Source organism: Notamacropus eugenii, chromosome 2, assembly GCF_028372415.1.
Source record: "Notamacropus eugenii isolate mMacEug1 chromosome 2, mMacEug1.pri_v2, whole genome shotgun sequence".
NCBI lineage: Eukaryota > Metazoa > Chordata > Mammalia > Diprotodontia > Macropodidae > Notamacropus > Notamacropus eugenii.
Genome location: NC_092873.1, coordinates 276,892,800 through 276,917,090, shown reverse-complemented (window position 1 = coordinate 276,917,090; position 24,291 = coordinate 276,892,800). Strand labels below are relative to the sequence as shown.

At 37.6% G+C, this 24,291-nt stretch overlaps 1 protein-coding gene across 10 annotated transcripts in view; it reads right to left on the bottom strand.

Moving 5' to 3' along the window:
• The window catches only part of CDC14A (cell division cycle 14A), a 238,305-nt gene that overhangs the window by 95,323 nt on the left and 118,691 nt on the right, over positions 1–24,291 (bottom strand). For all 10 annotated transcript variants that reach the window (XM_072644128.1, XM_072644132.1, XM_072644137.1 and 7 more), the window contains one exon: positions 6,486–6,552. In XM_072644128.1, coding sequence (XP_072500229.1) covers positions 6,486–6,552 — 67 coding nt within the window. The remainder of the gene's footprint in view (positions 1–6,485; positions 6,553–24,291) is intronic.

Sequence of the window (24,291 nt, the reverse complement as noted above, 5' to 3'; positions counted from 1 at the left end):
GTAGAACAAAATTAATTTGAATAAAAGTGAGACTTTGGAAAGAGATAGTAAGGGCAGACAACTTCTGCCTCAAAGGTATCTAAAACTGAATAATCTGGATTGGAGAATTAGTATGATTGGAGTGGTAGGTTGGCAGTAGGTTAGGAAAGGATAAGTGAAGAAAAGGAAATATTCATTTAACAGACATTTTAAAATAGAGAAATTTTTAAAAGATAACCAAACTCAAAATTCCAAATGATACATGGTATACCAGTGTTTCAGAGTTATAGATTATTACAAGACATCAGCCCAATGAAAGGTTATTAAACTTTTGGATAGAAGTGACTACTGATGAGAGACCTGCAGGAAATCTTATCTGTTGGGCAGTATTCTTAGAAGTCATCTACTCCAACCTGGCAGTTGAACAGGATTTCCTTCAAGATCAGGGTCAGTAAATGGTTAACCAGAGTGTATTTAAGAACCTACAAAGAAGAAGAATCTACTACATCCCGAGGCAACCCATTAATCCTGAGGCAGATAAAATTATTTGTTTGTCCTTACATCAATCCTATATCTGCCTCTCTGCAGTATCCATCCATTGTTTCTACTTCTCACTACAGCCAAGAAAAATAAACCTAATCGCCAAAGGAGACTAAATCTAACCCTACATGACAGTCATTCAACTACCTGAAGGCAGCTCTGATGTTACCTCAAACTTGTCTATTCTTCTCATTAAACCTCCTGTGTTCTCTCAATTGACTCTCACGTCATGTTCTCCAGTCCCCTCACCATACTACTTGCAAACTTCTGGGAATAATAAAGTTTGTCAATGTCCACTTTTGAATGCAATGTCCAGAACTAATCACTATTTTGCAGATATGGGCAACCTAAAACAGTTACAGTAGGACTTAATCCTTTTTACACTTACTATTATCTCTACTGATGCCATTTAAAACATCAGATATTTTTGGCTATAATAATACACAGCTGACTCACATTAAGCTTCAAGTCCACAAAACTTCTAATTTATGAACATTTCCCCTTATTACTTTATCCTCCCTTCATGTTTCTTTGTAATGTATAACAACAAAAGCCTTTAAAAAAAATAAACTAAGTTGGTGGAGCCAAGATGGCAGAGTAGGAAGATGGACCTACTCTAGCTCATCCCCCACAACCCATAAAATACCTATAAAATGACTAAACAAATTCTAGAGCAGCAGAAGCCACAAAGTGACAAGGTGAAGGATATTTCCAGCCTAAGACAGACTGGAAGGCCAACAGGAAAGGTCTATCGCACCAGGCTCAGAGCAGAGAGCAGCCCAGTCATGGCCATGCAGGAAGGAGAGGACTGGAGCAGGCTTCAGGGTGCAGAATCACGGGCAGCAGCTGCAGTTCCCAGATTTCTCAACCCACAAACGCCAAAGACCACTTCAAAGGGCAGTAAGAAAGCTCTTTCATCTGAGTGAGAAGGGAACCCGGTATGGCCCCAGCCCCTGCCCCAGGACAGCAGCAGCCACTGTGGCAACAGTAGTCCACTTTTGGAGCCCTTGGTCAAAAGACACTGGGAGAATCTAGCTGCCAATCTAGGTCTCAGTCCTGAGTGGCAGCCCTGGGGTGAGGAAGAGCACTGGCATGGTAGAGCTGGTAAAGGCTCCGGAGAGGGAATCCTGCTCGCAGATCCTGGGCACAAAAGAGTGTTTGCGGTTGCTCCTAGACCAGAAAGCAGGCCAGGAGAGTAGTAACTCCTCTCCCTTGACTGTGTCACCTAGGAGATACTGAAAACTTACAGGTCCCTAGAATATACCCTCCACTTCACAAAGGACTCAAAACTCAAGTAACTACCTGGGATAATGCCCAAAAAAGGGAAAAAAATAAGACTATAGAAGGCTACTTTCTTGGTGAACAGATATTTTCTTCCATTCTTTCAGATGAGGAAGAACAAAGCATACCATCAGAGGAAGACATAAAAAATGAAGGATTTTACATCCAAAACCTCAAAAAAAATATGCAATGGTCTCAGACCATGGAAGAGCTCAAAAAGGGATTTTGAAAATCAAGTAAGAGAAGTGGAGAAAAAATTGGGAAGAGAAATGAAAGAATGCAAGAAAATCACGAAAAGCAAGTCAACAACATGCTAAAGGAAACCCAAAAAAATGCTGAAGAAAATAACACCTTTAAAAATAGATTAACCCAAATGGCAAAAGAGGTCCAAAAAGCCAATGAGGAAAAGAATGCAGAATTGACCAAATGGAAAAGGACATCCAAAAGCTCACTGAAGAAAATAGTTCTTCAAAAATTAGAATGGAGCAGATGGAAGCTAATGACTTTACGAGAAACCAAGAAATTATCAAACATAACCAAAAGAATGAAAAAAATAGAAGACAATGTGAAATATCTCATTGGAAAAACAACTGACCTGGAAAATAGGTCCAGGAGAGATAATTTAAAAATTATTGGTCTACTAAAAACTATGATCAAAAAAAGAGCCTAGACATCCTCTTCCAAGAAATTATCAAGGAAAACTGCCCTAATATTCTAGACCCAGAGGGTAAAATAGAAATGGAAGGAATTCACCAATCACTTCCTGAAAGAGATTCCAAAAGGAAAATTCCTAGAAATATTGTAGCCAAATTCCAGAGTTCCCAGACTAAGGAGAAAATATTACAAGCAGTCAGAAAGAAACAATTCAAGTACTGTGGAAATACAATCAGGATAACACAGGATTTAGCAGCTTCTACACTAAAGGATCAAAGGGCTTGGAATATGATATTCCAGAGGTCAAAGGAGATAGGATTAAAACCAAGAATCACCTACCCAGCAAAACTGAGTATAATACTTCAGGGGAAAAAAATGGAATTTCAATGAAATAGAGGACTTCCAGCCATTCTTGTTGAAAAGACCAGAGCTGAATAGAAAATTTGGCTTTCAAATACAAGAATCAAGAGAAACATGAAAAGGTACACAGGAAAGAGAAGCCTTAAGGAACTCATTAAAGTTGAACTGTTTACATTCCTACATGGAATGATACTATTTACAACTCATGAGACCTTTTTCAGTATTTAGAGGGAATATATATATGTAGGTATGTATGGGTATGTATATATGTGTCTATTATATATTTGTAGGTATGTATATGTACATGTATATATGTGTGTATATATATACATATATTTCATATGTGTGTGTATATATACATATATACACAGAGGGAATATATATGTAGGTATGTATGAGTATGTATGTATGTACATATTATATATTTGTAGGTATGCATATGTACATGTATGTATGTGTGTATATATATATATACATATATTTCACGTGTGTGTGTATATATACACACACACACACAGAGGGCACAGGGTGAGCTGAATATGAAGGGAGAATACCTAAAAAAAATAAAATTTAATGTTGAATGGGATGTACTAGGAGTAAGAGAAAGGGAAACGTAGAATGTAGCAAATCATCTCACATACAAGAGGGAAGAAAGAGCTTCTACAATGGAGGGGAAGAGGTGGGAGATGAAAGGAAATAATTGATCCTTACTCTCATGGGATTTGGCTCAGGGAGGGAATAACACACACTCTATTAGATATGGAAATCTATTTTACCCTGCAGGGAGGGAAGGAGGAAGGGGATAGGAGAGGAAAGATAATAAAAGGGACAGCAAATTGGGGAAAGGGATAATCAGAAGTAAACACTGTTGTGGGAGGACAGGTCAAGGGAGAGAACAGAATAAATGAAGGGCAGGATAGGACAGAGGGAAATGTGGTTAGTCTTTTACAACATAACCATTATGAAAGTACTTTGCATTGTTACACATGTATGACCTATATTGAATTACTTGTTTTCTCAATGCAGGTGGGTGGGGAGGGAGGGAGAGAATATGGAACTCAAAGAATGAATGTTAAAAAATGTTTTAGCATGCAAATGGAAATTAAGCTATATAGGCAATGGAGTATAGAAATCTATTTTGCCCTACAGGAAAATAGAGGGGAAGGGGGATGAAAGAAGGGTGGGTAATAGAAGGGAGGACAGACTGGAGGAAGGGGTGGATGGCGCGCATGATGTCCTGGGGTATGGATGGGGAGAGAGTCAGATCCAAAAGTAACCTGATAAGGAGAAAGCTGGACTTAATCTAATTAAATGAAATTATTAAAAAGGACTAAATGTAAAATCCTGTATTTGGGTTAAAAAGTCAAAACCAGTGGTAGCCAAGTCAATCCAGACTGCAGGAAGTTCAAGGGTCCTCTGCACTGTTCCTCTTCCCTGGTTAAATCACATCTGGAATACTGCATTCAATTCTGGACTCTCCATTTTAGGAAGGTCACTAACTACCTAAAATATTTCCAGAGGAAAGAGATCAAGATTGTGAGGGGAATAGATATTATGCCATATAAGAACTGGCTCAGGAAACTGGAGATATTTAACTTGAAGAGGATGACTGGGCAGGGTGGGATGGTAGAGAGAAAAGGTGGAGGTACAATAGCTATCCTTTAAGTCTACTGAACCTCTATCCAACCATTCCTAATGAGTGGTCACCTAACCTCTTTCTGTGTGAATATGTCCAGTGATTTACCTATATTCAGTCTTCCAAAGCAAACACTAGTTGGAAAATCATATTCAATAGAATGTAAGCTTGAAAAGAAGAGTTATCTCATGTTTACATAGACAGGAGCGTGGGAGAGAAGTGGAAGGAACCACTGAGTTCAACCACCTTCTTTCTACAGATGAGGTGAAGTCATCTGCTTGAAGTTATACAGGCAATAAGTGATAAGTAGGTCTGATTCCAAACGTTTTTCACTATACCATGCTCAAGTAAATCCTTAATAAATGCTTAAGTTCTTTCAGTGTCTTGAAATGTAATTGGCTTGGGCCTGGAGAATTTAAACTCATGTAAAACAGTGAATATTCTGGCAGTCTGGTAAAGCCTATGGCCCCTTTCTCAGAATAATCGTCAAATGCACAAAATAAGACAGAGGACTACAAAAGAAACCAATTTTATTGAAATAATTATAAAAATATGTTTTAGAAAACCATAGTAGGTTCGCAGACCTTGGGCTAAGAAGCCCTGCCCTAACCTAACCCAGACCTTCAATTTCTCCATGACTTTATTTGTTCTTTCCCAGAAGCAGTGCTGCATAATACTCTAGGCACTAGACTCTAAGTTCTCTCCTTCTTGTTCTGGCATCAAATGGCTTTATGACACTGGGCCAGTGATTTAATTTCTCTACCTCAAATTTCTCGTCTATATTTATAGATCTTTAAAATGTATGGAGGGGACTACAGGATCGCTAAACTGGAAAATCCTATGATGTTAACAGTTGAGAATAATCACTCTCCATAACAGGAGACAGAACCAAAATGAGATGCGGCATCATTGCACCACTAAAAGAAAGCCTGGGGCAATTTTTCATACTTATATGTGAATTTGCCTCCCTTTAGAATCTTTTATTATGAAAAACTGAAGATAAGGAATATCTAACTAGCTACCTACTACCTTTGGCCTCCTTACAATTCCAAATTCAATTCTAAGGCCATCAGTCACTTTATTCACATTAACATGTAATCAAATTAATAAATCTTTCTAAAAAGAATAATTTACATAACAATAGTGCAACTAGATAAGAAATAAAGTTTGTAACCAACTGGCAAGTTTGATTGTGATAGCAGTACTCAGAAACTGAGAAAATTAAATGGAGATAAACACATTCTAATTAAGAGGGAGAAAGAGAGATGTGCAGGATCAACAAATAATTTACATTTACTAGAAGATCAAGGGTGGAAAGCTGAAAGGAACCTTATCAATCATATAACCCAACTTCTTCATTTTACAGATGAGAAAGCTAGGGCTCTAAGCTAAGAGACCTAGTATATATAGTGGCAGTACCAGACCTCAAGCCTTACTCCCAAGGTCTCTGACTCCCAATCCACTATTCTTTCCATGGTACCCCATCACAGACATTCTTTTACTGTTATTCTTGTCAATTTGTGCCTTACTGATTTTCAAACACCAAGAACCAACTGAATGAAAAGGAAAGCTAAAGATAGAATAAAACCCTCTGACCTCAGTTTCCTCATCTATAATATAAAGGGATTTTTACAAAATCATCTCAAAAGATTCTTTCCATCTCTAACAACCTACAGTTCTATGATTTCCATATACTAGGCAATACAGAGGAGAAAAGCAATAAATCCTGAGTTCAAGCCAGATCTTAAAACAGTTGGGCAGACAACTCTCTCTCCTACTTCTTTTGGATGTCCATGGATAGCATCACCCATGTCAAGGAGAAAGGAAATGTTTCAAGATTCCTCTTCTAGATTGGTATAAATGCTAATACTGTGAAAGCAGAGAACTTCCTTCTGCTTGCTCAATCAGTCTACTAAAGGAATTTAACCAAGTTTGTCATTTTCATTCTTTCCACATCCTGAAACTTAATGTTTTTTGTATTTTTATATTTTAAATAACTCTATGTTGACCATTTAATTCCAGTGAGGATTATTACCTTCCTGATTCCCTGCAAACAGTCCAGGATTGTGAGATTGTATGTACAGTTTCCAAAGGAAGCATCCCTATAAATATAAATAAAACAGATATTAATCGTACATTTAGAGAATTCAAGGTAGAAAATGCACAACACATAAAAATGAATATTTATTCCTGTTCATGTTTTGTGAATGTGGGAGAGCTTTCTCTAACAGAACAGATGCTGATAGGTAAATCCCGAAGTCTAAGGTTTCTGTGTTTCTGAAGTTGACTCAATTATGTCATCCATGTTAAGATGAAGCTTATTTCTTGAGGAAGCAACATGGTTTAAATAGAAAATAGAAAATTAAATAATTTTAATTTTAAATTATTTTTATATTTTAATTATTTTGAGTATTAAAGTATTAAAATATAGGGGGCAAAGCCAAGATGGAAGAGTAGAAAGATGTACCTACTCTAGGTCTCCCCCGTTAGCCCATAAAATATCTGTAAAAAATTACCCTAAACAAATTCTAGTGCAGCAGAAGCCACAAAACAACAGAATGAAAGACATTTCTAGCCCAAGACAGTCTGGAAGGTGGACAGGAATCACACAGGGCTCAGAGTGGAGTGCAGCCCTTGGAGCGCACAGTGCTAGTTGACCTAAGGGGTGTAATCTCCAGCAGCAATTCCCAGATTACTCAACCCACAAATTCCAAAGACAGCTTCAAAGATCCTGGGCAGAAAAGCTTGTGGTAGCTCCCAGACCACAGCACAGGGAAGGAGAGGAGTAAACTCCTCTGCCTTGATTGTGCCACCTTGGAGGAACTGAGAACTTACAGGTCCTCCATAACTGGCTGGGAAAATGCCCAAAAAAGGGGGGAAAAAATAAGACAAAAAAGGCTACTTTCTTGGCAAACAGGTATTTTCTTCCATCCTTTAAGATGAGGAAGAACAATGCTTACCATCAGAGGAAGACCTAAAAGTCAAGGCTTCTGCATCCAAAACCTCCAAAATAATATGCAATGGTTTCAGACCATGGAAGAGCTCAAAAAGGATTTTGAAAGTCAAGTAGAAGAGGTGGAGGAAAAATTGGGAAGAGAAATGAGAGACATGCAGTCAAAGAATGAACAGCAGATCAGCACCCTGCTAAAGGAGACCCAAAAAAATGCTCAAGCAAATAACACCTTTAAAAATAGGCTAACTCAACTGGCAAAAGAGGTCCAAAAAGCTAATGAGGAGAAGAATGTTTTAAAAAGCAGAATTAGTTAAATGCAAAAAGAGGTTCAAAAGCTCACTGAAGAAAACAGTTCTTTAAAAATTAGAATGGAGCACATAGAATCTAACGACTTTATGAGAAATCAAGAAATTACAAAACAAAACCAAAAGAAGTGAAAAAATAGAAGATAATGTGAAATACCTCATTGGAAAAACAACCAACCTGGAAAATAGATCTAGGACAATCTAAAAATTATGAGACTACCTGAAAGCCATGATAAAAAAAGAGCCTAGACATCATCTTTCATGAAATTATCAAGGAAAACTGTCCTGATATTCTAGAACCAGGGGGCAAAATAAATATTGAAAGAATCCACTGATCACCTCCTGAAAGAGATCCAAAAAGAGAAACTCCAGGAATATTGTAGCCAAATTCCAGAGTTCCTAAGTCAAGGAGAAAATATTGCAAGCACCTAGAAAGAAACAATTCCAGTATTGTGGAAATACAATCAGGATAACACAGGATTTGGCAGCTTCTACATTAAGGGATCGAAGAGCTTGAAATATGATATTCCAGAAGTCAAAGGAACTAGGACTAAAACCAAGAATCACCTACTCTGCAAAACTGAGTATAACACTTCAGGGGAAAAAAATAGAAGATTTTCAAGCATTCTTGATGAAAAGACCAGAATTGAAAAGAAAATTTGACTTTCAAACACAAGAATCAAGAGAAGCACAAAAAGATAAACACGAAAGAGAAATCATAAAGGACTTACAAAAGTTGAACTGTTTACATTCCTACATGGAAAGATATTTGTAATTCTTGAAACTTTTCTCAGTATTTGGGTAGTTGGAGGGATTATACAAACACACACACACACACGCACACAGCACAGGGTGAATTGAATAGGAAGGGATAATACTTAAAAAAATAAAATTAAGGAATGAGAGAGGAGTATATTGGGAGGAGAAAAGGAGAAGTGAAATGAGGCAAATTATCTCTTATAAAAGAGGTAAGAACAAGCTTTTTTCAATGGAGGAGAAAAGGGGGGAGGTGAGGTAAAAAAAGTGAAGCTTACTCTCATCACATTTGGCTTAAGGAGGGAATAACATGCACAGTAATCTGGTATGAAAATCTATCTTACACTACAAGAAAGTAGGGGAGAAGGGGATAAGTGGGGTGGCAGGGATGATAGAAGGGAGGGCAAATGAGAGGAGGGAGTAATTAGAAGTAAACACTTTTGGGGAAAGACAGGGTCAAAAGAGAGAACAGAATAAATGGGAGGCAGGATAGGAAGGAAGGAAATATAGTTAATCTTACACAACATGACTATTACGGAAGTCTTTTGCAAAACTACACATACATGGCCTGTATTCAATTGCTTGCCTTCTCAGTGGGGATGGGGGTGGGGGGAAGGAAGGGAGAGAAGTTGTAACTCAAAGTGTTCGGAACAAATGTTGAGAATTATTTTTACATACACCTGGAAAATAAGAAATACAGGTAATGGGGGTATAGAAATCTATCTTGCCTTACAAGAAAAGAGAGAAGATGGAGATAAGGGAAGGGAGGGGTGTGATAGAAGGGATGGCAAATTTGGGGAATGGGTATGCACAGCGTTTTGGGGTGGAGAGAGGTGAGAGATTTGGAAAAAATTTGGAATTCAAAATTTTGTGGAAATGAATGTTGAAAACTAAAAATAAACAAACGTTTTAAAAAATATATATATTTAAATAATAAATAATTAAATAGAAAAAGTCAGAAACCTGACCAGGGTTTGCACGTTGGCTCGGCCATTTACTTAATGACTTTAAACAAGTTATTTCCCTGCCTTCAGCTTCTTCATCTATAGAATGAGGCAAGATGACCTCTAAGCCATCCTTTATTAGGATTCCAGAGCTGAAAGAGACTGCAGAGGCTATGCCACACTGTACAGAGAAGGAAGCTGAGGCCAGAGGTTGGGAAATAACATGACTTCTACACATACTGAGAGATGGCATTTGGACCCAGGCTCTCTGACTCTAAAGCCAGGGCTTTCCACTCTTTCTCAGCTCTAAATCCTATGACTCTTGAAGGAGGTCTTATCTTATTGAGAAGACATTTAAATGAAGTGGGGAGAGGACATGGGGAAGGGAGAGTCAGAGAAGGTTAATCAGAAGCACTAAATCAAACAAGAGAAGTCTACTGCAATAATGCAAATGTTCTGTTTTTCTAGTATTCAGTGTCATTCCGTGGAGTAAACCTGGGCTAGAAGATACAGGGGGCCACTCTTGTCCTGCAGTAGCATTTTCTGGCACCTTACCAGTTCTTGAATGCCAAGAGATGAGGAGAGAGATGAACAACATCTTTTCTTTCACCCTAGCAACCCATTTCCTTCATGGACACAAAAGCAGAAAGCACAGAAAGTGCATTTGCAAGCCCCAGTAATCTCATTTGCCTCTGGATCCTATCCCATCTTCTTCCCTAGTACTTGAGGTTGACAAAATGTTCAGGAGGGCATGCAGGATGGTGCAGGGTCTGGAGATCATACCACATAAGGATCAGTGGGAGATCAGGGGTGAATGCAGAGGGGTGAACAATGGGTGGAACAGCATCATTATTTTCAAGTATCCAAGGAGCTATCATGTAGAAATGGGATTATCCTTGCTATGTTTGGTCCCAGAGGGAAGAATTAGAAGAAAAAGTGGTCAGGAAGTGGTGAGCTCCACGCTCCACCTCCTTAGAAGTGTGGTCTTATGATGGTTTGAAGATTACCTATCAAATCATCCAACCTTAGCAACTGCAGTTACATGTGAGTTTTTCCGTAAAATCTTTTAAAATGAAACCTACATGGGTCAAAGCACTGAGGATACAGGGAAAGGCAAAAAACAGTTCCTACTCTCAAGGAGCTCTAATGGGAGAGATATATGAAAACAACTATACACAAACAAGATAATTAGAGGATAAATTAGAGATGATTGCAGAGAGAAGGCACATAAGGGAATTGGTAAAAATTTCTTATAGAAGATGGCACTTTAACTGGGACATGAAGGAGGCTAAGGAGACCAGGAGATGGAGATGAGGGGGAAAGAATTCTAAGCTTGGGAGACAATGCGTGAAAATGCGCAGAACTAGGAGATAACAAGTCTTGTTGGAGGAACAGCAAGGAGGTCAGTATCCCTGGATCATAGCCTATATGGAGGGAGTAAGGTGTAAAAACGAGATGGAAAAGGTAGGAGAAGGATGGGTTATGAAAGATTTTGAAAACCAGATTGTTTTGTATTTGATCCTGGAGGTGATAGGGAGTCATTGGGTTTACTGGGTAGAGGAGTGGGAGGGAGAGACCTGAACTTTAGAAAGATCATTTTAACAGCTGAATGGTGAATGGCCTGGAGTGGAGAGAGACATATTCTGCTCAGTGGGTTAGATGGAAGATGCAACGAGGTAAATTTGCCTTAGTGTCAGAATAGGCTTCCCAACAATCTGAGTTCAATAAAAGTGAGGTGAATTACCTAGGAGATAGTGAGTTTCTCCTTATTAGAGATCTTTAACTAGAGGCTGGATGATCATTTATTGAGTATGGCATGAGAGTTCTTTTTCAGATATGAGTTGGGTTACACAGCCCTCTGAACTCTAAAATTTCATGGAACTTATTTTTTTCACCTCTGAACTCACCACTCCGAGACTCCTTATTTTATTTGAGGGCATTCTTCTAGCCAAACAGGTTTGTAATCTCAAGAGTTGTCCTCAACCTCTCTCTTTCTCACACCCTCAAAGTGCAACAAATTGCCAAGTCTTGTTAATTCTAAATTCCTAACATCTCTTGCATCCACTACCTTTCTCTCCACTTGTATGAGCAACAAACACTGAAGGCTCTCATAACCTCTCCTGCAGACTATCACAATCACTTCCCAACTGATTTTCCTCTTTCCAGTTGTTTCTTTTTCTAATCCTTCCTCCATAAAGTTATCAAAATAATCTTCAAACTATAAATCCTATGATTCTTAAAAGTGTTTCACTGTCTTATTCAGAAGACATTTAAATGGATCCTTAAGTACAAATATAACCATGCATGTCACTCCCTTTTTGGAAGATTATTCAGTAGCTCCCTACTACCACCAAGATAAAATACAAACTTTTCAACTTGGCATCGAAGGCTCTCCTACATACCTTTCCATATTATTTCACATTAATTACCTTCATATACTCTATGCTCCAGCCAAACTGCCAAACTTGTGGCTACCTTCACATTTCATTTCTTGCCTTCACTGATGTTCCCGATGCCTGGAATGTATCCTCCTTACCTCTGGCTCCTTAGCATCCCTGACTCTCACCAAGGCTCCATCATTCTCTGAGGGGCCTTTTATTAAACCTTCAGTTAAATATACTCTTTTCTTCTTCAAATTCCTTTGTCTTTATTTGCCTGCTCATATGCTGATTCCCCAAAAGAACATGAGTTCCTTGAGGGAAGCAGACCTGTCTTCACTCTTGCCTTTATAGCCTCCTCAGCACCTGTCACAGTGCCATGCACAGAGAAATCACTTAATAGGCTTAATAAACTACAAAGAATTCGGAAGGGTGTCAATGGATTCTTGGTCAGGTATGAGTTGGATTAAATGGCCTCTCAGATCTCCCATGATTCAGGTGCTGTGATTTGGCCAAGCACTACCCACCCAGAACTTACTGTCTACATATTTCCTTTAGCAGCAGTACAATTTCATGCCTTTCAAAAAATGCTATAAAATTATCTCCTTAGCAATAAAAAATGTATCTTAATTAGGTTTTAGAATATACATCTCATTAATAAAGGCTATGGTGTCTGGAAATTACTCTTGGTATATTTAGAATAAAATTTTCAGGAAACAACTTCTATATCAGAAGAGAAACTTTACTTTCAGTTCAGTAAATTCAACAATCAATAAACATTTATTTATTAAGCACCTACTATGTGACACTATGCTAAGCGCTGGAAATACAAAGAGGCAAAATACAGCTCCTGCCCTCAAGGTGTTCACATTTACTAAGTATCTACCATGTTTACTCTCGGGACTTAAATGAATAAGATGTCCAGGAGTTATCAACAGCTATGTTACTATGTTACTAATACAACTATGTTACTAAAACCTATTGCTTCTTTCCTAACGTTCTTGATCTTTTCCTAGAAGCTAGAAGACACTGTCCAAGGAAGAAACCCGCCCCTTCCTCTTAAGGCTCTTATAACCTTTCAATTTCTCTCTGTCCTTTACTTTTCTCACATTTCTTCACTTACACAAGCTGAAGAATCACACAGTTACACAAAATTGCTAGATTTTATTTAGCTAGTCTGGATCCTGCCTCAGAAACTGGCTGTGTGACTCTAGGGACGTCACTTAACCTCTCTCAGTTCTAGTTTACTCATGTGGAAGATGGAGATAACAGCACCTACCTCATAGGATTGTTGTGCGGATCTAATGAGATAATTGATGTAAAGTGCTTTGCATACTCAAATGTACTTTATAAATGCTCACTATTATCATTATTATCATATATTCCTTATTACTAGTCAATTCAACAACTGCTTATTAAATACCTACTATGTGAAAAAAGGCCCTATGCAAGGAAATGGAAAACACAAATGGGGAAAACCGCAAATATAAATAAGACATGGTCCCTACCCCCAAAAAAGCACAATGACGTGAGCTAGAGAAAATACATATTGTACACAATCATAAATGAGAACATGATAAATATAAGCAAATATAAATGTATGTATGTGAATATGACAGAGAGAAAGTGCTATTGTTTGAAGTAATGGGAAGAAAGACTTTCAGATACTTTTTAGAAAGTAGCTGACATAATGGGGAAAGGACCTGCATGTACAATATTTTATATTGAGATGTCCATCAATTGAGGAACATCTGAACAAATTCTAGCACATGAATGTAATGGAATACTGTTGCACTATAAGAAATGATGAACAGGTGGACTTCAGAAAAACCTGGAAAAATTTATATGAACTGATGCTAAGTGAAATGAGCAGAACCAGGAGAAAATTGTACAGAGTAACAGCCACAGTCTGCGATGAAGGATTTTGATGCACTTAAACCACCTCAGCAATGCAAGGACCTAAAACAATTCCAAAGGACTCATGATGGAAAATGCCATCTACATCCAGAGAAACAACTATGGAGGAGTCTGAATGCAGAACGAAGCAGACTATTTTCTTTTTTGTTTTGTTTTTTTTTCTCATGGTTTCTTCCATTCGATATAATTCATCTATACAATATGACTAGTGTGAAAATATGTTTAAAGGAAATGTGTATGTAGAGCCTATATCGGATTGCAGGCCGTCTTGTGGAGGGAGTGGGAGAAAATTTAAAACTTATGGAAATGAATACTGAAAACTAAAAATAAATAAATTAGCTAAAAATTTTAAAAAAGAAAGTAGGTGATATAAATAGCCTCCCTCCCCAGAAATCAAATCTAGATCTGGACAGTTACAGATAAATAAATCCTAACCACCAAAGTACCAAGAATATAGATGATAAAAATCATTTCTCCTTCCTCTGAACTTCAATTGTTTGAACAGATCATTTGAGTGATTAATCATGTTCTACCTTTTGACATTCCATGCAAATTAATTTCTGAAATTAAAGCATTTATTATTAAATTTTCTTGTTTATGTCTTCTCAAACAGACAATAAAGTCGCTGAGAGCAATGGTCACACAACTTATCTTTCATCAAAGATCTTGCCAAAGACTTGGCATCTCTGACTTACTTTCCTAGTCTTCTCTACACATGAGATTCTACATTCATATGATCTTTTATCTATATGCTCTACCTGAACAAGGATTGTCACTATTCCCAAAGAGACCCTCACTTTCCCACAGGAGCACAGTATTTTAGGGTCAGGGGTCATTTAATCCAACACCTTTATTTTTTATAACTCTCTTGTGCCTTTGCTTAAATATAGAATGTTACCCTTTCCCCTTTCCCATTTCTACTTGTTAAAATCCTATCTATACTTCAATGCTATCTCCATAGCCTTTCAGCCAAATAGGTGAGCTCATACCCTCACCTTCTTGGAACACTTATGGTATTTGTCTTGACTACATCACACTTATTTTAAATCATATTATATACAAAGTAGAAGTGCTTCTGTACATCATTTTCAGAAAAACAAGCCAAGAATCACACAAAATAAGAAGGCACTAATGGATTGCAAGCCCTCATCTCTCTCCTAATCCCCAGACTCACATGTCCAAATTCCTATTAGACATCTTAAACTCAATACGTCCAAAACCAAATTCCTTATCTTTTCTCCCAAACCCTTTCCTCCCTCGAAACTTCTCTATTACAATGGAGGGCACAGCACTATCATCTCAGTCACCCAGGTTTGCAGCCTCAGTGTCACCCTCAACTTGTTCACTCTCTCTCCCTCTCCAAATCCAAGCTGTTGACAGATCTTGTTGGTTTTACTTTCTTGACATCTCTTATAAATGCCACTTCTCTCCTTTGATACTGACCACCCTGGTACAAGCCCAAATCACCTCACCCCTGGACTGTTGGAATAGCCTGCTGGTTGGTCTCCCTGCCAAATGTCGCCCCACTATGGATCATCTTCCACTCAGCTGACAAAGTCGAAATGATCTTCCTAACAATGTCTCACACACACACTCATCAAACTCCAGTGGACCAAACATAAAGTAATCTGATTGACATTCAAAGCTCTTCCTAACCTCCCCTCACCTAACTTTTCAGTCCTCTTACACTTTATTCCCCACCACACACACACACACACACACACACACACACACACACACACACACACACACACACACACACACACACAAGCTGTGATCCAGTGACATTGCTCTGTTTGCTGTTCCTTGCACAAGATCCTCCATCTCCCCACTCCAGACATTTTCACTGGCTATCCCCCATGCCTGGAATACTCTCCCTTCTCATCTCTGTTTGTTGGCTTACCTGGATAAATTCAAGTGCCAGTTAAAATCCTACCTTCTACAGAAAGTTTTTTGTGATGCTCCTTTAATGTTAGTGCCTTCCCTTTGGGATTATCTCCAGTTTATCCTGCATATTTATGTGTGTGTATATACATACATATATGTGTATATACATACATATATATGTATGTGCATGTTACACATATATGTGCACATTCCTATGTGTGTATTTGCACATACTTGTTTTCATATTGTCTCTCCCATCAGACTGGGAACTCCTTGATAGCAGAGACTATCTTTTGCCTTTCTTTGTATCCCTAGTTTTATTTAGCACAGTGCCTAACATACAGTAGATGCTTACTGAGTATTTGTACTTGTATAAAGGGACTAGCCACATCAGTGAAATCACAGGTCCGCTGAAATATCAAAGTAAGTACATATATCTTATTTTTCCAACTGGAATTAAAGCTCCTTATTATTAGCAAACACTATATCTCATTCACTTTTGTATCCTCAGCACCTATTATATAAAATGTTGGCTATAATAATTGCTGCTCAATAAATGACTGCTGAATGAAAATATTGCCTTTGATTTTGATGGTAAAATACAGAAAAGAGTTTTCACTTTGTAAACCTAAAAAAAAGAGAAAATTTTCACTTATGTTTAAGTTTTTCTGAGATATTAAATGCTGGAGTGTGACTTAAACGGGAGGAATTAATTCATATATGATCCATTTACATTCTTGTGAAAATCAATTTCTCCATTAAGCTTAGGTTTGTACAACAGATACCAATATCTTACCAATGGGAAATGTAAGTCAAACTACAATTGTGAAGGGTTTAAAATGTCAGATTGAGAAGTGTGTATTTTATTTTATGGGCAATTTGCAGCCACAGTATACTGTTTGCAGAGTTCAAAAAACAACTCAGCATACTTGGAGAAAATTCTAAGAAGAGTGGTTAAAGAAATTGTCCTACAAAATAAAAGTGTGTTGTTCTAACTTCAGAATTTTTGTAGGAAACTCACATTTTGGTACAGCAGGTAAGGGGTTTTGGCAAACATTTTTAAGGATAGAGAGCAAATTTATTGCTATAGACCCACAAAATCTAGATGAAAAACCAATCTACCTTTGCTTTTGAAAGACAACATGACAGAGCGAATAGGAAGTCTGCCTCAGAGTCAGGTGACTCTAAATTCCAATCTCACCTCTAAGCTCTTTAATACTGTAAGCTGTGACACAAGCCATTTTCTAAGACTAAGTTACAGCACTGTTCCTGATCTATATCATCATAGTTCATGTTCAAGGAGTGAACAAGTGGTTTCTTGAATAAAACATGCCTAACTAATTAATTAAGTGCTTTTCTCAATACACGCTCACTTTTCTCCTAGAAGTACACAATATAAATAAAAATGTTACCTGTGGTTGACAAGTCATAGCTTTCAGACCTTCTTAATGGACAGAGTGATACAACAGAAGAAACACTAGGCAAGGCATGGAGAGACCTACCGCGGGTTTGCTTGTGTCACTAAGTAGGTGTGTTACCTTCCTCATCCAAAAAATGAGAGATGAATTACATGATCACTAAGGTATTTTTTACAGCTCTAAAATATTTGACAATTTAATGAAAATCAATCTTAGAACTGCCCTTATCCATCCCACCTGCTTATATTTTATTCCAGTAAAGAGAGAGATGTGAACAGTGAGCTTCAAATGTAAAACCTTGGGAGGCTATGGAGTGGCTTTTATCCCACTTTTGGGACAGTCTACTGAGAAACAGCATTCAATTCTTACTCTGAATATTAAACCAAAGGAGGTAACTGTACCTTCCCAAAGTTGTACCTGCCTAACACCTTCTTTAATAAACCAAGTGAACTGATGCAATGCAACATCTCCGTTTAGTTAAATCAAGATACAAAGAGAAAAAAAAACAAGGAACCAAAGTAGATGCCATAATCTAAATTTTATTAGCAATAACAGTATTCTGAAAGAGAACACTAGCATAATACAACGATCTGAAAAGGCATGAGCACAGAGAGAGCTGACATCCCAAATAACCTTCATGACCCTTGTTGGCTCAAGAGGAGTCAGGATTTATGAGTAAATGGCAAAGGTACCAGGAGGAACAGGAAAAGACACTAAATGGCAATCTTTCTGGGTAAATGTTGGCTTAGAACTTAAAACTTGCTGCATCAGTCAAAATCTCTGCCACTATCCTGGCATCCATATAATGGGATAGAAAGAGGAGTTGGGAGTCCTAGATTCCAGCTTCAATTTACCATCCAAGTGACTTTGAACAAATCACTGACCCTCTGTGAACCATAGTTTCTTCAACTGTAAAATAAAGTTATAGTTCTGCCTAATCCCATGGAATTTTTGTGAGAGAAGTCACTTGGAAACCTCAAAGCACTACATAAACGTAGGTTAGTATTAGGACACACGAGGACAAGCGGATTATAACAGACGCCTCAGAGGTGCGCTCTACCTTTCTCCCTTCCCTTTGCTAAAGAGTTTAAAGCAGACGATGGCAGATGAAGAATGAATGACTAGTCAGTCAATAAACAGTTATTAAGCACTTTACTACCAGGTGACAGGCAATGTGCAAAGCATTGGGAATCTCTGCTTTCAAGGTGAGTCAGGAGCTCGCAGCATAGTAGGGGAGACAACAGGCAAAAAAAACTAGATACACAAAAGCCATATATAGACTATGCTGGAAATAATCAACACAGTGGGTGGTTTTAGAATTAAGGTGGATGAGGATGAGATTCATTTTTTAATCTATTTTTAATTATTATTTATATATTATTTTGTTTGTTTGCTTGCTTATTAATTAATTAATTAATTCATTCATTCATTCATTCATTTATTTATTCATTCATTCAGAGCCTGCTATGTGCAAAGCATGGAACGAGATGCAAAGTAGAGGAGGAAAGAGTAGGAAGGGGCCAGCCAACTTGGGAAAAGCTCTGAATGATAAAGAGAGGGTTTTCTATTTCATCTTAGGGGTGACTGGAAGCCTGACCAATGGTAGGGTGACATGATCAGACTTGTACTTTCACAGCAGAGTTGTGGCAGGGAAACAGATACAGTGTAAAGCAGACATTCCAACTCAGAGACACAATGATTCTGTGATATATTTAAAGCAGTTGTTTCTATAAGAGTTAAACTTTAATAGAAACTCAGGAAAAGCCTGTTGAAAAGGATTCCAAGGCACCCAACCTGATCAACTGAAGGACATCCAATGCTAGTCATTCTGACTCATGCTTTGCCTTCTTCAAATAATAAAATTAAATTCAGGAGAGAATAAGACGAATGGATTCTGAGGGATAATATTTTTTAATTAATATGCCCAGGTAGCAATAAGAACCAGAACATATTCCACAAGTCACTAACACTCCATAATCAAACATGTTCAACAAAATTACAATAAAGAAGGTTCCTACAAGGCATGTTACTTGTGGTTTTAGTAAATAACACTTCACAGCCCTTGTCCATCAGCAGGGGAATTCCTGACAACCCACTCATAGTTCAGTAATACTTTAAGTTTAATAGGTCTCTACTGCTCTGAATTAAATGTTTCATGCTCTTGAGTTTCTAAGGCCAACCCTGTAGACTTTTAGGTAATAAAAATCTCATCAGGAAGTATCAGGCCGGGGAAAGTCAGGTAAGGTCCGCAACAATGCTTTACACATTAGCAACAGTACAGGGGTATAGAAAGCAAAAAAATTCAACTTCACACTTAATCACTTTGTCAAACACCAACAGTAGACAAAAGGAACAAGATTCGTATAGAGCCAGGGAAAGAATCAGATAAACATTCCTTTAAAAAAAAAGTCTCTCCAAGATAAAGATATTCAAGGAATTAGAATAGCCAAAGAAGAAACTAAGTTATCACTCTTTGCAGATGATATGATGATTTACCTAGAGAATCCCAGAGATTCAAGTAAAAAATTACTTGAATTAATAAACAACTTTGGCAAAGTTGCAGGGTACAAAATAAACCCACACAAATCCTCTGCATTCCTATATATTAGCAACAAAGTTCAACAGCAAGAGATAGAAAGAGAAATCCCATTTAAAGTTAGGGTAGACAGTGTAAAATACTTAGGAGTCTACCTGCCAAAACAAACCCAGGGACTATATGAACACAATTACAAGACACTTTTTGCACAAATAAAGTCAGATTTAAGTAAGTGGAAAAACATTAGTTGCTCATGGGTAGGCCGTGCTAATATAATAAAAATGACAATTCTACCCAAATTAATATACTTATTTAGTGCCATACCAATTAAACTATCAGACAATTACTTTCTAGAGCTGGATAAAATAATATCAAAATTCATTTGGAAAAACAAAAGGTCCAGAATATCAAAGGGACTAATGAAAAGAAATGCTTGGGAAGGTGGCCTAGCGCTACCAGACCTTAAACTGTACTATAAAGCAGCAATTATCAAAACCACTTGGTATTGGCTAAGAAACAGAGAGGTAGACAAGTGGAATAGACTTGGCACTCAAGATGCAGTAGGCAAGGAATATAGCAACCTTCTGTTTGATAAACCCAAGGACCCCAGCTTCTGGGATAAGAACTCATTGTTTGACAAAAATTGCTGGGAAAACTGGATAACAGTGTGGCGGAAATTAGGCATAGACCCATACCTGACACCGTACACAAGAATAAAGTCCAAATGGGTACATGATTTAGGTATAAAGATTGATACCATGAATAAACTGGAGAAGCAAGGAATAGTGTATTTATCAGATCTATGGAGAAGGGAAGAATTCTTTACTAAAGAAGAGATAGAATGCATTATGAAATGCAAAATGGATAACTTTGAGTACATTAAACTGAGAAGTTTTTGCACAACCAAACCCAATGCAACCAAAATCCGGAGGGATGTAGTAAATTGGGAAAGAATTTTTACAGCTAAGCTCGGGGATAAAGGCCTCATTTCTAGAATATATAGAGAACTGACCCAAATGTATAATCATACAAGTCATTCCCCAATTGATAAATGGTCAAAGGATATGAACAGGCAATTTTCAGAGGAAGAAATTAAAGCTATCTATAATCATATGAAAAAATGCTCTAAATCACTATTGGTTAGAGAGATGCAAATCAAAACAACTCTGAGGTACCACATCACACCTATAAGATTGGCAAACATGACAGAACAAGAAAATGATAAATGCTGGAGAGGATGTGGGAGAGTTGGAACACTAATTCATTGTTGGTGGAGCTGTGAGCGCATCCAACCATTCTGGAGAGCAATTTGGAACTATGCCCAAAGGGCTACAAAAATGTGCATACCCTTTGACCCAGCAATATCGCTACTAGGACTATATCCCCAAGAGATCATAAAAATGGGAAAGGGTCCCACATGTACAAAAATATTTATAGCAGCACTCTATGTAGTTGCCAAAAACTGGAAGTCAAGGGGATGTCCATCAATTGGGGAATGGCTGAATAAATTATGGTATATGAATGTAATGGAGTACTATTGTGCCATAAGAAATGATGAACAAGAAGACTTCAGAGAGGCCTGGAAGGACTTATATGACCTGATGCTGAGTGAAAGGAGCAGAACCAGGAGAACTTTATGCACAGCAACAACCACAGTGTGTGAGAGTTTTTTCTGGTAGACTTAGATTTTTGTAATAACACAAGAACTTCTGAAAAAAAAAAAAAAAAATCCCAATGGTGGACCTCAAGGCAAAAAGCCTTCCACACTCAGAGAGAGAAATATGGAAGTCACTCACATAATGTAGCAGATCATGTTTGTGTATGTGTATCTGTTTGTGTATCATGTTCTGATTTGTTATACGGATTCTTTCATTTATCTTAGTCTGACTACACAGCATGACGATAGTGAAAATATACTCAATAGGAAAGTTTATGTAGAATCTATACAGAATTGTATGCAGTCGTGGGGAGGGAGGGAGGTAGTGGGGGGTGGGTGGGGAGGGATAAAATCGCAATTGTATGGCAGTGATTGTTAAACATTAAAAAAAATAAAAAAATTAATAAAAAAAAAAAAGTCTCTCAATCCTCTATTTTTCCCCAAACCATGAAAGAAAAAAAGAGAATGGAGTCCTAAAAATTCCTAGGTAACCAAAGAGGTTTAATGAAGTTAACAGACATAAATTACCAGGTATCAAGGTTTATTAAGCCATTCACCCTGCAATGGGAAGCTGCATGCATAATTAAGTCATAAAAGAATAAGCAACATTAATGTCACCAAATTTCAACATCATTTTAGTCTGTTGTTTAAATACAAACTCATCAAAGTACTTTAATAAAAATGCTTTCAAGTAATTGAGCCAACTTCAAAGATAAGGATGCAAACATGGACAGCCTTACTTCCCAAATTTATGTCTAATCTCAAAGGCTCTTTTTTAAAATGCCATCTGAACTCCTGTGCCACTGAAAAACAAAAAAAAAAAAGACTATCTGAAACAGAAGTGCTTAAAATAGCTTTTGAAAGGCATACATTATATATTAGGATACAAAATGTTAATGCTATGAAACTGGGGAAAAAGGGTAATTGAGTATCTAAAATCTACCACCCCAAGCTCATATTAATATTAAAGTTTCCTAGGATTTCAGAGTTAGAAGTGACCTTAGAAATAATCCAATGCAATCGTTCTTTCATGCCATACATAAGATCTGTCTATGGTATACCTATGTTAGGAGTCTAGTCTCTTCTGAATACTTCTATTGATAAGAAATTCACTACCTTACAAAGCAGCTCACTGCATGCACGGGTATGTTAAAATGTTCATCTTAAATCCAGTTGAACCAAAATCTGTCTCCCTAAAACTTTTAACCATTTTCCCTTTTCTTTCCCCTGGAGCTATGCAAAATAAAGCTATTTCTCTTCAACATGAAACCTTTCTAAAATATGAAGATATGGTGTCCATCTCCCATTGTCCTTTCTCAACCAGAAGTCTCCTATCCAGACCATGGAGGTTCAATTCCTTCAACCATTCTGAGTATAAGGTGGTTTCAAGTTCCCTCATCATCCCGGTCATCCTCTTATGGAGACCATATTTTCTACCAATATCTCTCAAAGTATGACTCCCTGAATTAAACAGAGATATGATCTCACCAGTGCAAAACGCAGCAGAACTATGGCTTCCCCCTATTCCTAGACACCAGACTTCTATTAAGGCAGCCTCAAATTGTGTCAGCTTGATTAGATATATAACATTCATAGTTATTATCAGTCATTAAAAGTTTACTACATAATAGATTAACTAGATGCCATGGTAACACTAATTGGGGTTAAGTTAGAGATTCCTTAGCAGGATCACAGATTTCAAGCTGCAAAGGATCTTTGGGAGTACATTAAGAATAACCTCCTCATTTTATAATTGAGGACACTGAAATCCAGAGAGGTACCTGGCACATCTGATAAAATTCTTGAATGATTGTGATCTTCCAAAGGTCACCCAGAGGGAACAATATAGTTAGGTTTGAACCTCAGGGTTCTAACTACAAACATAATATGCCTCTCACTGAACTGTGATGTCCTTCACCTCATATAATCAAACTGATCCATCATTCTTCAGCTTCTGTGGTTCCATATAAATTCTGGGTAAATCATCAAAGCAAATAATATAAAGGACTCATATTTCCAGGATGCCTTAAAGTTTACAAAGCATTTTCTTCACATCAAACTTGAAAGGTAGGTAATACAAATATTATTGAGATCAATCTGTTGCAGAGCATGTAGTGTAGGTCTGGAGTTAGGAAATCTGTATCCAGACACTTCATTCATGGGGCAAGTTCCTTAACTCTAAGAGCCTCTACTTCCTCATTTGTAAAGTGGGAATAATACTTGCACTACCTACTGTGAGGAAAGTTCTTTGTAAATCTTAAAGTGAGTTATTAATCAATCAATCAATCTGGCGATACAAATACAAAGAACACAACAATCTCTACTAAAAAGGGGCTTACATTCTAACAGGAAAACAGTACACATACAATAATATACAAAATAAATACAGGTAAATATAAGGCAGGAAAATTAGGTGGCAGTATAGTGCACAAAGCTCCTGGCCTAGATCAGGAAGACTCATATTCCTAAATTCAAATCTGGCCTCAGACACTCTCTAGCTGTGTGACCCCGGGCAAGTAGCTTCTCCCTGCTTGCCTCAGTTTCCTCAACTGTAAAATAAGCTGGAGAAGGAAATGGCAAACTAGTCCAGTATCCTTGTCAAGAAAACCCCAAATGGAATCAACAAAGAATTAGACATGAAGGAAAAACAACTCAACAGTAACAAATACAAGGTAATCAAGGAGAGAGAGATCCGAAACAACTTTATGTGGAAGGTGGTGCTTGAAGGAAGAGAGGGATCCTGTGATGCAGAACTGAAGAGGGATAATATTCCAGGCATGGGGGACAGCTAGTTAATTGCACAAAAACAAAACAAAGAGCTTGGCATAGCACCTGGCACACAGTAAGCAATTAATGTTTGCCAATTTGACTTGAAGGGCAATAGAGCACCATGTGAGGAATAGAGAGAAGGCCAGTTTGGCTGGATTACAGATTCAGGAAGGGGAGAAATGACAGAAAAGAAAATGACGTGGAAGACTTGAAAAACTAAACAAATATGTTTATCTAGAAGGAACAGAGAATGACTGGTGTTTACCGAACAGGAGAGTGACATGATCTGATCTGCAATTAAGGAAAATTATTTTGTCAGGT